We start from the raw sequence: 14,446 nt of genomic DNA on the forward strand, positions 1-14,446 counted from the left end.
AAGTGATTATAATTCACTGTTTACTCACCTAGACCGAGGTTTAAAACAAGGTGGCACAAATCGAGGAAACAAACCTTAGCTCATTCCTTATACCTGGAATATGTTCTTCCCCAAAGCTTTTGATTACATCTCCCACAGCTCTCGTCCTATGCTCAGCGATGAATGCAACCGCCATTAGAGTTTGAATTTTCTGGTGGGAAAGTAATCACGTCCTTGAAACTACATAAATGCTCAGCAAAACTAGAGAGTTGGGAAAATTATTCAGTGCTATATCTGAGCATGAAACGGGTATTTGAATTCATGGAATTTGAGTTACCCTTTGTGAATGGTCCTCAATTACAAAGGGAAGGAACTCAGAGTGCGATTCCCGCAAGCAGATTCAATAAAATGTGGAGCGGACTGTGGAGAGATAAACGAACAATTGGTCTGTTTATGTTTGGCAGCTGAGAAAATGTATTGTATAACTTACCAAGGAAAGCGCGATTGCATATTTTGATCTTTTCCAAGTAGCCCCCTGAGATCTGAACCGGTTTGGATATCCTAACGACGTCATCACAAGTGAAGACATCATCGGAGGCTGAGACTGATGCAGTACTACAAGTGACAACTTTGTGAAAAGCTGGCTGGTTGGAACGAATTGGGTGTTGAAATGTAAATTGACTAGCTAATTTCTTGTTAGTTAGTAATTTACTTTGTCTGTTTTACTCTTAGCTTCATTAAGCATTATGTTAGTTAAGTGTCTTGAGCTCATATGCCAAGTGTAAGGTGTAAAGCAGTCAGTTAGTTTCCAACGGCTCTTAGGCCTTGTACTGTCATGTGTCACATTCACATTGGCCCTTGTAATTGAAGGTACTGATTGGATGATGTAATGAGAGAATGAGAAATATACAAAAAGGTGTGATCTCTGCAACGGTTTGGCAGATTGCATCAGAGAACATTTTCAAAATACTGTTTAGCTACCTCTCTCACACTCTCTAGATCTCTAGCTCCCTTTGCAATCCAAACTTTATCACTGGGAACGATGTCGTAAGCGCCTTGGGGAAAGCACGAAAAGCTTTGGGGGTAAAACAGAAGGCCAGAGAGTCGACAAGTCTGTGAGAGCTGAGGAATGCCGCTGCTGCTGCCCATGAGAGCGGGTTCCAAAAAAAAAATATTTGAAAAATCAGCCTAGGCGGGTGTTTGCTACAAAGTGTTTTCACTGACTTTCTCAAGTTCCAACCAATCAAAACTCAAGAACCTATATCGCTAAGAGATGATCTCATTTTAAAGAAAAGAAAAAACTACTATGTTTCTATTGTATGTTTGTATTCTCTCTTTCCATGTATAATTTCGTTCTTTCTTTTAAACTACATTCAGACTGAAGTTTCTAAAATAGATGCTTGAACTTTACACTCTGAACGCATGAAACTTTTTGCCTGAAAATGACAGATCACTTTCATGGCTTTCCACTAGTCGAAAGTTCACATGAATCGGCTGACAATCCAAAATGAGCAAAACCCATTTCTAGAAAACACTTATAAAACCTCAAAAGATCACTGAAATTTGCAACCACCTCTAAATCCAAAGTAAAGATAATAACAGTAAGCGGTGCAACCACCTCTAAATCCCTCTACGTATAAAATACTATTATTTTGTATTATATTTAAAGGGTATAGCCGCGCGGCTATAGTATTTATTAAAAAAAATTTAAAAAACTTCAGTATAGCCGCCAATTATAATAGTATTTTATACATAGAGGGATGCATTCATCTGTTAAAGACATGTAAAGAAGCATTTTGAATTTGATACGGCACATAAGATTTAGGACATGGCATGCTTTTGCTTATGCTTCACTTTTCAAACAACACTTCACATAAAGAATACAACCTTATCTCTTACTACTATACCCATAAATCTTTGTTTGAAATTGAAAATTTTGTGAAAAAAAACACGTGTATTAGACATGAAACTTACATACGTACATGTATTGTACATTTGCTTTTAAAAAAACGTGAAATTTTCTAAACACTAGTAAAAAAAACCCCTTGCGCGACCAAATTTTGCGCGACGAAAAACTATTGCGCAAAGTCACTTTGCACGACGAAACTTGAAACTTCGTCGCTCAAAGTCTTGCGCGACCAAATTTTGCGCGACGAAAAATAATTCGTCGCCCAAAGTCACTTAGCGCGACAAACTTTTGCACGACGACAATACATCGTCGCGCAAAGTCTTGCGCGACCAAATTTTGCGCGACGAAAAATAATTAGTCGCCCAAAGTCACTTCGCGCGACAAACTTTTGCGCGACGACAATACATCGTCACTCAAAGTCTTGCGCGACGAAAAATAATTCGTCGCTCAAAGTGACTTTGCGCGACGAAAAGTAAACTTCGTCGCGCAAAGTCCTTATAAAAATAAATAAAATAAAAAAAAATTTAAAATTTTTTTTTTCCATGACGTAATCCAAACATTTTGTCACCTAAACCAATTTATTTTTGTTTTTTATTTTGTATGCATAACACTTAAGAAATTAAACGGTATATATATTTATTAAGTAACTTTAAATTTATTATTTTAGATCGGATCGGATTTTGATTAGAAAAATATATTCTTGTTGTTCGGATTGGGTTTTTGTTAGAAAATATATATTTTAAATTGACCATCGAATTATTTCATTGTATTCATATCGGGTCAAGGAGTGTAGCAGTAAAAAATCATCAAAATCGGAGTTAAAATAACCGTTAAATCTTGATTTTTCATTTTAACCATCGAAAAGTTTTATCCCCTTACTTGATCTCTGAATGTTTCTTTTTTCCGATTTCTGGCTATATGATCTCGAAGTATAAACAAACAAGTTTGATGGTTGGATCGTTGAAACTAGTTTTTTTTAATGCATATGCCATCAAAACAATATATTCACTAACAATTAAGAGTTTATTTATACTTTCGTTAAATATAACATAAGATTTGGTGGTAAATATTTTAAATTGAAGATCAAATTCAGTCATTGTATTCATATAGGGTCAAGGAGTGTAGCTGTAAAAAATCATCAAAATCGGAGTTAAAATAATCATTAAATCTTGATTTTTCATTTATAACCATCGAAAAGTTTTGTCCCGTTCCTTGATCAATGAATGTTTATTTTTTCCGATTTTTGGCGTATATGATCTCGAAGTATAAACAAACAAGTTTGACGGTTGGATCGTTGAAACTAGTTTCGTAGAATGTGTATGCCATCAAAACAATATATTCACTAAAAATTAAGAGTTTATTTATATTTTCGTTAAATATAACATAAGATTTTGTGGTATCCACTAGTGTAAATATTTTAAATTGAAGATCAAATTCAGTCATTGTATTCATATAGTGTCAAGGAGTGTAGCTGTAAAAAAATCATCAAAATCGGAGTTAAAATAACCGTTAAATCATGATTTTTCATTTATAACTGTCGAAAAGTTTTGTCCCGTTACTTGATCTATGAATGTTTATTTTTTCCGATTTTTGGCGTATATGATCTAGAAGTATAAAAAAACAAGTTTGACGGTTGGATCGTTGAAACTAGTTTCGTAGAATGCATATGCCATCAAAAAAATATATTCACTAACAATTAAGAGTTTATTTATACTTTCGTTAAATATAACATAACATTTTGTGGTATCCACTAGTGTAAATGTTTTAAATTGAAGATCAAATTCAGTCATTGTATTCATATAGGGTCAAGGAGCGTAGCTGTAAAAAAATCATCAAAATCGGAGTTAAAATAACCGTTAAATCGTGATTTTTCATTTATAACTATCGAAAAGTTTTGTCCCGTTACTAGATCTCTGAATGTTTTTTTTTTGTGATTTTTGGGGTATACGATCTTGAAGTATATACAAACAAGTCTTATGGTTAGATCGTTGAAGTGTGTGTGTGTGTATATATATTTATTTATTAAGTAGCTTTAAATTTATTTATTTTGTACATATAACACTTAAGAAATTGAATAGTATATACATTTATTAAGTAGCTTGCACCTTAATTATATTTTAAATCATAAAATAAAATATTTTTATTTTTTATTATTTCATAACAATTATTTTTATAAATATTGTGCTACGAACCAATTTTTCGTCTCTCAAAAGTTTGCGCGACCAACAGTTCGTCGTGCAAAACTCAAAAAATTTGGGCGAGTACCAAAAATGGGACGCGGGGTTTTAAAATTAAAAAAAAAACTTTAGACTTTGCGCGACCAATATTTTTTGTCGCGCAAAAATTTGGGCGGGTACCAAAAATGGGACACGGGAATTTTTATATATAATTGTTTTAGACTTTGCGATACCAATATGTATTTTTCCTCGGGCAAAAATTTAAAGATTTTGGCGGGTACCAAAAATGGGATGCGGGAATTTTTTTTTTTAAATAATTTTTTTAGACTTTGCGCGACCAATATTCCTATATTCGTTGCGCAAAACTTTGCGAGACCAATATGTTTCATCGCGCAAAACTTTGCGCGACCAATATATATTTTTCGTCGTGCAAAAATTTGGGCGGGTACCAAAAATGGGACGCGGGAATTTTTTTATATAATTGTTTTAGACTTTGCGCGACCAATATGTATTTTTCGTCGCACAAAAATTTAAAAATTTTGGTGGGTACCAAAAATGTGATGCGGGAATTTTTTTTTAAAAAAATAATTTTTTTAGACTTTGCGCTACCAATATTACTATATTCGTCGCGCAAAACTTTGCGAGACAAATATGTTTCGTCGCGCAAAACTTTGCGCGACCAATATATATTTTTCGTCGCGCAATAATTTGGGCTGGTACCAAAAATGGGACGCGGGGAATTTTTTTATATAATTTCTTTAGACTTTGCGCGACCAATATGTATTTTTCGTCGCACAAAAATTTAAAATTTTTGGCGGGTACCAAAAATGGGATGCGGGAATTTTTTATTTCAAAAAATAATTTTTAGACTTTGCGCGACCAATATTTCTATATTCGTCGTGCAAAACTTTGCGCGACCAACCGTATTTTCGTCGCCCAAAGTGATACGGTTTTTAAAAACCGAAATAACTCCTCCACCATTTTCTCAATTTCTTTCTCTACTCTTACCTCTCCTCTCTCTTTCCCTCTCCCCAAATCCCACCCTTTCTCTCACACTCACTCTTCTCACTTAATCTCTCATCTCTCTCTTCACTATCTCTCACTCTCAATATGTCAATTTAAATTAAAGTAATTAAGAAAAATCTTACAATTAAATTAAATTTAAAAAGTAAAAATTTGAAAAAATTACTATAATTAAATTAATATCAATTTAAATTAAAGTGATTTTAAAAAAAATCATACAATTAAATTATATTTAAAAAGTAAAAATTTGAATAAATTAATATTAAAGAAATAATAATAAAAAGTAAAAATTAGTTTATTTTAATTAAAAAAATTTAAAACACAAAAAAAGATTTCGTCTCGCAAATATTTGCACGACGTTAGTGTTCGTCGTGCAAAACTCTAAAAATGTGGGCGGGTACCAAAAATGGAACGCGGGAATTTTTTATTTTTTAAATTTTTTTGATACTTTGTACGACCAATGTTTTTTGTCGCGCAAAACTTTGCGCGACGAATATTTTTCGTCACGCAAACCTTTGCGCGACCAATGTGTTTCGTCGCGCAAAGTTTTGCAGGACTAATATTTTTTCGTCGCGCAAAGTTACTTTGCACGACCAATATTTTTTCGTCGCGCAAAGTCACTTTGCGCGACCAATGAAAAAACTTGGTCGCGCAAAGTCTTTCTTCACGATCTTTGCGCGACGAAGTTTTTGTTGCGTTAAAATTTGTGCTACTACAATGTATTTTGCGCGACGAAATTCTCTTCGTCGCGCAAAGTGTAAAATGTAGTAGTGAAACTACTCTTATCGACAAACGAAATCCAAGGAATTTTTTTTTTTTTAAAGTTAAAAAAAATGAAGTATAGCCGCCCGGCTATAGTATTTAATTATATTATATTTAAAGAGAATAGTCCCGCGGATATACTATTTATTTATAATTTAAAAAAATTAAAACTTGTGCATCGCCGGGTGGCCATACTAATAGTATTTTATACGTAGAGGGATGCATTCATTCTCAAAGACATGTAGAGAAGCATTTTTATTTGATACGGCACATAAGATTTTAGGATATGACATGCTTTTGCTTATGCTTCACTTTTCAAACATTTTAATTACATGAAGAATACTACATTCTCTCTTACTACTATACCCATAAATCTTTGTTTGAAATTGAAAATTCTGTATATAAAAAAACACGTATATTAGACATGTAACATACCTATGTACATGTATTGTACGTTTGCTTTTTTAAAAACGTGTATTTTCTAAACCACTCTTATCAATAAATGAAATTCAAGGAAAATTTAAAAAAAAAAAAAAAAACTAAAGAACCCAGTGTAGCCGCACGGCTATACAATTTATTAAGAAAAGTTAAAAAAAAACACAAGTATAGCTGCGCAGCTACACGATTTATTTAATAAAACTGAAGTATAGCCTCGCAGCTATACTATGTAATTATATTATATTTAAAGAGTATAGCCGCTCGGCCATACTATTTATTACAACAAAAAATACCTTTAAAAAACACTGAAGTATTGCCGCGTTGTCTGATTTTCAGGGTTGTCTCATAAGGTTGCTCACAAAATAATTCATCCTTTCCAGCGCTTTTCAAGCAACCAAAATAAATGAATAAATAAATGGGGCAGTTTGGGAATGATTATTATTATTATTGCTGGTACATGCATCTTTGATATACGCAAGGCTACAAACTTTGACCAATTGCAAAAACAATATAATACCATGAAAGCAGAGCGGAAATTAACCAATAAGTAAATCAGCTGCGACATTTGGAAAAAGAAAGAAAAAAAAAAAGAAAAAAAGAAAGGTAAATCAGATGATCATCTCATCAGTTCATTTATTTAGTCTTGTGGAACCAATGATACAATACAACAAACCCACTTCTGTATGCCATCTGTGATCAATAACTAATTCACCTAGAACAAAATTCAAATGACTCCTACAAATAAGATAATCAAACAACTTCACCTCCTGAGTTTGGAGTAGCCTCAACCACTCCATGTGCCCATTTCCTCTATATTAAGAGCAATATCTGTTACCCATCAGAGTACTTCAGCAAGAAATCTTCAGCATTCAATTCTACATCTTTAGACACCGAATTTCAGGATGTTCAAGCATACATTTTCATCTGTTTTCATCATAATGCTGATTGCAAATATGCACAATGCAATTGTACTTGTGTCTGCAGTTGATCCTGCACCAGTTGGCAATAAACCGGTTCTTGAAATATACATGCATGACATTCTTGGAGGCAGTAGCCCTACGGCTAGGCCAATCACTGGCTTGCTAGGCAACATCTACAGCAGCCAAGTGCCCTTTGCGAAGCCGATAGGGTTCCTTCCTCCAAATGGTGCGGTGGCTATCCCTAATGCCAATGGTGCCATTCCAACTGTAAATGGTGCCAATGGTCTCCCACTAGGAACCGGCTTATCTGGTACAGCTTTTGCAGGAAATCCTAATGCTCAACAGAATGGCAATCCTGCTACCCAACTAGCACCGGATGGGTTGGGACTAGGCTTTGGGACAATCACTGTCATTGATGACATACTGACCTCTAGTCCCGACTTGGGTTCGCAAACGATTGGAAAAGCTCAAGGAGTTTATGTGGCAAGCTCTGCAGATGGAACAAGACAGCTGATGGCATTTACGGCTATGATGGAAGGAGGGGAGTATAATGACAACCTCAACTTCTACGGAGTGTACAAGATTGGGAGTACCAAGTCACAGTTGTCAGTGACTGGAGGGACGGGCAAGTTTAAGAATGCCAATGGGATTGCAGAGCTGCAACCACTTATTCCTCCAGGTCAACATGCAACAGATGGTGCAGAAACATTGCTGAGGATTACTGTCCACTTAAAGTACTGAGACAAAGTGGTCTGTTTGTGTCGATGTCAATGTCAATGTGAGTGTCTGTGATTGTATTAGCTAAATGTGTGGAGTATCTTTCAATTGTAACTGTTCTGCTTAAGTATGGTAATGCCTAATGAAGAATATCTTGTCAACTGATCTTCTCACCGCTAAAAGGGTAACGAACAAGATCAAACAAAAACTCGAAATCACCATCATACTAAATGTCATACATCATTACCGTATCATGCAAGATGCATTACTGCAGATCACAGCCACCATATAAGTAAAAATTGCATGAGAACGTCGCATATAAAACCAAACCTTATTGTCCTCACGGATGGATGACCAGTTACTATCCAATAACGAAAACTATGGCAATGTAATCCTTGGACTACAATTTTCTCTCTAAAGCAAGAGACTCATAAGAGTATTCAATGTAAGGCAACGCAAGGTGGGTGCTGCCTATTATTGTAGACTGTAGATGTCAAAATTTTAGTAATTGTAAAGAACGTTAGAAAAAAAAAAACAGAAGAAGAATGATTAGGGTAGTTCCAGAGAAAAATGATGTGGAAAAGAGAGATGAAAAGTATATGAAATATCAAGGCAGCAAGCTTTCAACAATAATTCCCTTCATTGAGAACTGATTTGTATTCATCGAGCTTCCAACAGAACCCCAAATAGTCATTATATAGTAGAAGATTCTTATAAACTTGAAAATTACACCGTTTTAAGACCTAGAACCATTGACTCAGAGACATCAACTCTTAAGTAGACTCTCTGATTTTCTTAGTTCTTTTTTAACTGATTTGTTGTAGACAACTATGAGCATTTCCTTTGGACCAAAATGGCCTCATAACCACCATCTTAGTCTTCGACTTTCAAAGAGGATACCTCATCTAAAACCAAATTGTAGCTACACTATGTAACCCATATAATTAATGTTGGAACAGGCACAGCAGCTTACAACTGGAATGAATTACCAAATTTTTGCTTTTAAACTATCTTTGTAGATTTGGAGACTGTTTCTTTATATTACAAAGGAAAAGTTTAAAATACAGGGGAAAAAAATCATAAGTGAAACAAAGTTCAGTTTACAAGGGAATGCTTCCAATTACTATTGTACTTGCCTGTAAATGACTCAGGAACTCTACTTCCAAGAACAAAGTATATGTTATTCGTCATTCATGTAATTGCTCAACATATGGCAAATCTACAAAAAAGAAAAACACACAAAACAGGTCTAATGGTAAGTAACATACCACACATACAACTCCTTGTCGTTCACGACAAGCTGGTGATTTTAGCATGAGAAAACACACACGCTTCATCGATCCCGTAGAGTGAATCTATCAAATGCATCCGCAATGACGCTGGACCATTTGCCATTTTCATTCCCATCTCACCAGCAATCCCAAATACCGATAACGCCGAAGCTGTAGCTTCCAATACATGTGATTGATCAACCGAAATAAAGGCAGCAATGAGGGCAGTGACTGAACACCCTGTTGCTGTTATCTTTGTCATCATGGCAACCCCATTGTGAGCACCAACAACTCTCTTCCCATCGGTAACAATATCAACAGCTCCAGAAACTGCCACTATGGCACCACTGGCTTGAGCCAGGGACTTTGCTGACTCTACTGCATCTGTTGACTCATGGGAACTGTCTACACCCTAAAAACAACAAAATTCAATTAAAATTTATTTTTAACAACTTTAGTATGCACAAAGAAAAAAACAAAAAAAAGCAAAAAATTTATCTTTGATATTCAATGAACTGAATCATCATCTTTACTATTAGCATGAAGCCAAAAACTTTGACTCAACAATTTAAACACCTAATTTCCCAAAAAAAAAAAAAAAAAAATTCAAATTAACAAATTTCAACGGAGTTTTTTTGGTATCAGAAATCCGATTCAAAACACAGGATAACTTGTTCTTCATAACACCTCATGGAAACATTGATCAGACTATTTTTGTGATAAAGCAAGAAAATTTACCTTGGTGGGTTCCACAGAACCCTTGGCGAGGGCGATAATCTCGGACCCATTCCCCCTGATAACAGTAGGCTTAAGCTCCACAAGCTCCAAGCAAGCCTTTAACCGGAAACTGGAGGCACCGGCGGCAACTGGGTCGAGAACCCAAGGCTTACCGGACTTATGTGCCAGTTCAGCGGCAAGCTTCATGGCCGGTAGCCAGCCGGCGGAAAGTGTGCCCACGTTGACGCAGAGCGCGTGGATCTGAGGCGTGAAGTCCGGGAGCTCTTCTAAGGTGTGGAGCATGGCGGGTGATGCACCCGCGGACAAGAGAGTGTTGGCCATCAGATCCATTGACACGAAGTTTGTGATGCATTGGATGAGCGGTGATTGGGATCGAACTGTGGATAGTAGGGCCCATGCTTTCTGGGACCACATGATTGCCTCTGGTGCTTCTTCCTTGTAGTTGGACTTGATTTCCATGCTCTCTCTTTTGCTTGCCTAGAGCTCTGTTTCTGGGGAAGGCTCGTTTTAGTAGCAGAAAGAAATCGACTTTATGTATATGTATGTTATAACTTATAAGGCTAAACTGCCGTTTTGCCCAATCATAATTGTCAATTTTTCCTCTAAATAATTTTTTCCATAAATGAAAGAGTGTATTCAATTTAGATTTTAAATAATTTTAAAAGAGTTATAAAGTTGATGGAGTTTAATTGAGTTTGAATGAATTATACGAACTCCACATAGATTTTGACTGAATTCATGTATAGATTTTAACTGAGTTTATAACACCCAAAAAACTAAGAATAGGGGTGGTGATGATGGTGATGGCAGTTTGTGGGTCACGGTAGAGATGGTAGTTGTGGTGGCGGTGGCTGTGGGAGTGGTAGTGGTAGTGGTGATGGTGGTGATGGTGGTGATGGAGCTCGTGGCGGTGGCGGTGATGGTGATGGTGATGATGCTAGCGGTGGCAGTGGTTACCGTGGGGGTGATAGTGGTAGTGGTGGTGGTGGTGGTGGTGGGAATGAGGGTGGGGGTGGGGGTGGGGGTGGGGCTGGTGGCAGTGATGGTGATGGTGATGGTGATGGTGATGGTGATGGCGGTGGAGGTGATGTGGAGTTGGTAGTGAGGTGGCGATGGAGGTGGTGGTCCTAGGGTCGTGGCTATGGCGGTGATTGTCATGGTGGGGTGTCGGTGGTGATAGAGATGATAAGATGGTATAAAAGTGGTGAAAGCATATCTTGAGAATAAAAATAATATATCTATCAAATTTTTGCTTCCCAAAAATCAAAGGACTTGGATCAAGGTCTTCATATATATTTATATATAAATTATAGGTAACATACTCCCTTTAAAAAAAAAACAAACAAAAAAAGTTATTAATTGACTTGTGTTTTTACATTCATGAGATATAGGTACCACATTTTTTTGCCTTTTTGTTTATGAATCTAAGTTACAAGTAGCATACACTTTACCACTTTTCTTTTTTATGTACCGAAGATATAGGTGGCATATAATGTCCGACTAATGTTTTATGTACCTAAGTTATAGGTAATTTAATATTCTGCTTGTCTATTTTTCCAGCTTATTTATAGGTAAGATTTTTTGTGGTTTGTTCACCCAATGGTGTAGATATATAATCCTATGGTATAGGTATATTGTCCTATTGCCCATTACATAGGTATAATATGTGGGTCTTACTTTCATTGATTAAATGGTATATATTAGGTAAATATTATTAAGGAAATAATTCGAAATTCAATTACAAGGAAATAATGCATTAAATTTAGATTTTCAATATGAAAGTAAATAAAGTCATCAAAGGACCTACATCTAAAACCAAAAACGCGTGGACTAAACCCAATGACAACTAATCGTTTTGAACTTAAATCTAAGAACCCCTGTTATTTTTGTAATTTCCTAGTTTTAATGTTGAGGGGTATATGCTTGCATTTACCAATCTACCTACTTTTGTTTTTAATAAGTATATCAATTTTAATTTCTTGAACTAAATAAGAAGAGAAGTCTTGAAGAAGTGTATTTTCAAGAAGCACTTTAAATTTTCCAAGTTGTGAATTTCTTGGAAGTATCATCATCATTTTTACTCACCATTTTAACCCAAGTTGTACTATCATCATCATTCTCAACTTATGTTTTTTGAAAATATCATTCTCAACACTTGAAAGGTATCTATGGGCATAACCATGTTTTTGCCCATGAACAGTGGTGGAGCTAGGATTTCACATTAGATGGGGCCTTTCACAAAATTTTAATAATAATTCGAATAGGAGCCCTCATCGGTTAATAAGTTAATAATATCATTTCATATTGAATAATAATTCATCCATTTGTTACAATCATAATTGTTCTTAATTTCATATTTTAAAGTGGTTGAATATTAATCTCATCATCTACACTATTAAAGACTCAAAATTTAATAAGTTATACTTCAACAGAGAGAATAAATGCAAAAAATGTTTATAAATTCCGATGTTAAGGTGCCCTACTTAGACATGTAAAATGAGGGAAAGGGGAATTCACAAAGCTTAAGCTAATCAAAAGAGGAATAGAATAAGAAAAAAAAAATTAAGAGTTTTTACTCCAAAAAACAAACATATAGCAACATGTTGACGTGAGTCTCCTAATTATTCAAGGAGATTTATTTCCTTGATTAATTAAGGGATTTACTTTCCTATTCTATATAGTTGACAAATGATTGTATAATTAGGAGATTCTATCCTAATTGATTACTGTATCTATTTCCTTGTAAAGCACTTATATAAACTCCTATATATACCTCCTTATGGAGAAGAATAAAACCCAACCCAAAGTATTCAAACTATATTTATATTTTAGCATGGTATCAGAGCAATCGATCCTAGATTGTCTCTAAACCCTTATCTCAAATTTATCATATTCAAAGCCAAAACCCTAAATCAAATTCCTCATATTTTTCCCCAAATCCAAATCCTTCAAATCTAAAGTCCTCAAATCCTCTTATCAAAATTCCTAAACACATACCCTCAAATCTTATACACATACATCTCAAAATCCAATTCCTACATCAAATTCATACATCAAATTCCTCAAATCAAATTCCTCAAATCAAATTCCTCAAATCACAATTCCTCATATTCTCATATCGCATCTTACTTTCGCTGCGATGTGAGGAACCCCTATGATTCTCCCCCTTATTGCAGACTCACAGAAACATGCAGTCAATCCTGTTGACCCGGCTACCCGGACTCAGGCTTCTATTGCCACCACCAAAGGTTCTACTTTTCATACGTCCTCTCAAAAATTCATATGGATTATCGACTCGGGTGATACGAATCACATGACATTTGATCCTGGCCAACTTATTAGTCGCAAATTATCCACTCCGTCGATAGTGTCTAATGCTAATGGTACCCCCTCCCCTGTGGTTGGGGAGGGCTTTCTATCTCTCTCTACTTCCCTACATCTGGATTCTATATTACTTAATCCATCTTTGGACCATAACTTGCTATCTGTTGCACAACTTACTACTACTTTGGAGTGTACTGTAACATTTTGGCCGAATCATTATGTTTTTCAGAACATCATCACAGGAAAGACGATTGGTTATGGTACTCAACGGGGCAAATTCTACTACTTGGACTGGGCACCGGATAGTGAGGTCAAGGTTGGTCAAGCTTTCACAACTAGTGGAACTCGTCCTGTGGGGGAGAGAGACAAAATTTGGTTATGGCATAAACTTCTTGGGCATGCCTCATTCGGTTATCTTAAGAAGTTGTTTCCATCATTATTTTCCAGTCTTGACGTTTCCAGCTTCCAGTGTGATACATGTGAATTGGCTAAGAGCCATCGTGTCCCATTCCATTAAGTTCAAATAAGAGTTTGGTTCCATTTTCTCTTGTTCATTCTGATGTTTGGGGACCTGCTCAAATTGCCACTCCAACAGGGGTGCGATGGTTTGTCACGTTTATAGATGATTGCACACGCATGACTTGGGTTTCCCTTCTCAAAACTAAAAGGGAAGTCAGTTCCAGGTTTCAACAGTTTTATCAAATGGTGGAGACTCAGCTTCATGCCAGAATTCAGGTTCTTCGTTCAGACAATGACGGAGAATTTCTCAACCATGATCTTAACCAGTTCTGGCAAGATCATGACATCATACATCAACGCTCATGCCCTTACACTCCCCAACAGAATGGGGTGGCTGAAAGAAAGAACATACACTTATTGGAAGTCGTTCGTGCCTCTCTCTTTGGTGCCAATATGCCACGATCCTATTGGAGCGAAGCCGTCATCTCTGCAACATACCTTATCAATCAGATTTTCTCTAGTATCCTAAATTTCCGAACACCACTTTAAACACTTCACCACCATATCCAAACAACTCCCACCCCAAACCTGGAACCCCGAATTTTCGGTTATGTTGTATTTGTCCACTTACATGATCACCAAAGAAGCAAATTGGATCCCCGAGCCGAAAAGTGTGTTTTGATTGGCTATGCACCTCATCAGAAAGAATACCGATGTTATCATCCTCCT

The 14,446-nt window shown here is 35.9% G+C and overlaps 2 protein-coding genes across 2 annotated transcripts; one reads left to right on the forward strand and one right to left on the reverse strand.

The window, feature by feature from the left end:
- The first annotated feature begins 7,190 nt into the window (after nt 1–7,190).
- On the forward strand, nt 7,191–8,020 carry LOC117615073 (dirigent protein 16-like). Its single transcript, XM_034344066.1, has one exon. The coding sequence runs from the start codon at nt 7,191–7,193 to the stop codon at nt 7,947–7,949; it is 759 nt and encodes a 252-aa protein (XP_034199957.1). The 3' UTR covers nt 7,950–8,020.
- Nucleotides 8,021–8,987: 967 nt separating this feature from the next.
- Nucleotides 8,988–10,453, reverse strand: LOC117614196 (hydroxyethylthiazole kinase). The gene is made up of 2 exons (XM_034342922.1): nt 9,935–10,453; nt 8,988–9,608 (listed from the first exon to the last, which is right to left on the reverse strand). The coding sequence occupies exons 1-2, from the start codon at nt 10,391–10,393 to the stop codon at nt 9,216–9,218; spliced, it is 852 nt and encodes a 283-aa protein (XP_034198813.1). The 5' UTR covers nt 10,394–10,453; the 3' UTR covers nt 8,988–9,215.
- Nucleotides 10,454–14,446: the final 3,993 nt, after the last annotated feature.

This window comes from Prunus dulcis, chromosome 1, assembly GCF_902201215.1.
Source record: "Prunus dulcis chromosome 1, ALMONDv2, whole genome shotgun sequence".
Lineage (NCBI taxonomy): Eukaryota > Viridiplantae > Streptophyta > Magnoliopsida > Rosales > Rosaceae > Prunus > Prunus dulcis.

Excerpts from the sequence above, each read along its gene's own strand:
- LOC117614196 (XM_034342922.1), bottom strand. The coding sequence starts at position 10,393 with ATGGAAATCAAGTCCAACTACAAGGAAGAAGCACCAGAGGCAATCATG. Across the intron at positions 9,609-9,934 it reads GTTCTGTGGAACCCACCAAG|GGTGTAGACAGTTCCCATGA; the intron begins GTAAATTTTCTT and ends TGTTGTTTTTAG.
- LOC117615073 (XM_034344066.1), top strand. The coding sequence starts at position 7,191 with ATGTTCAAGCATACATTTTCATCTGTTTTCATCATAATGCTGATTGCA.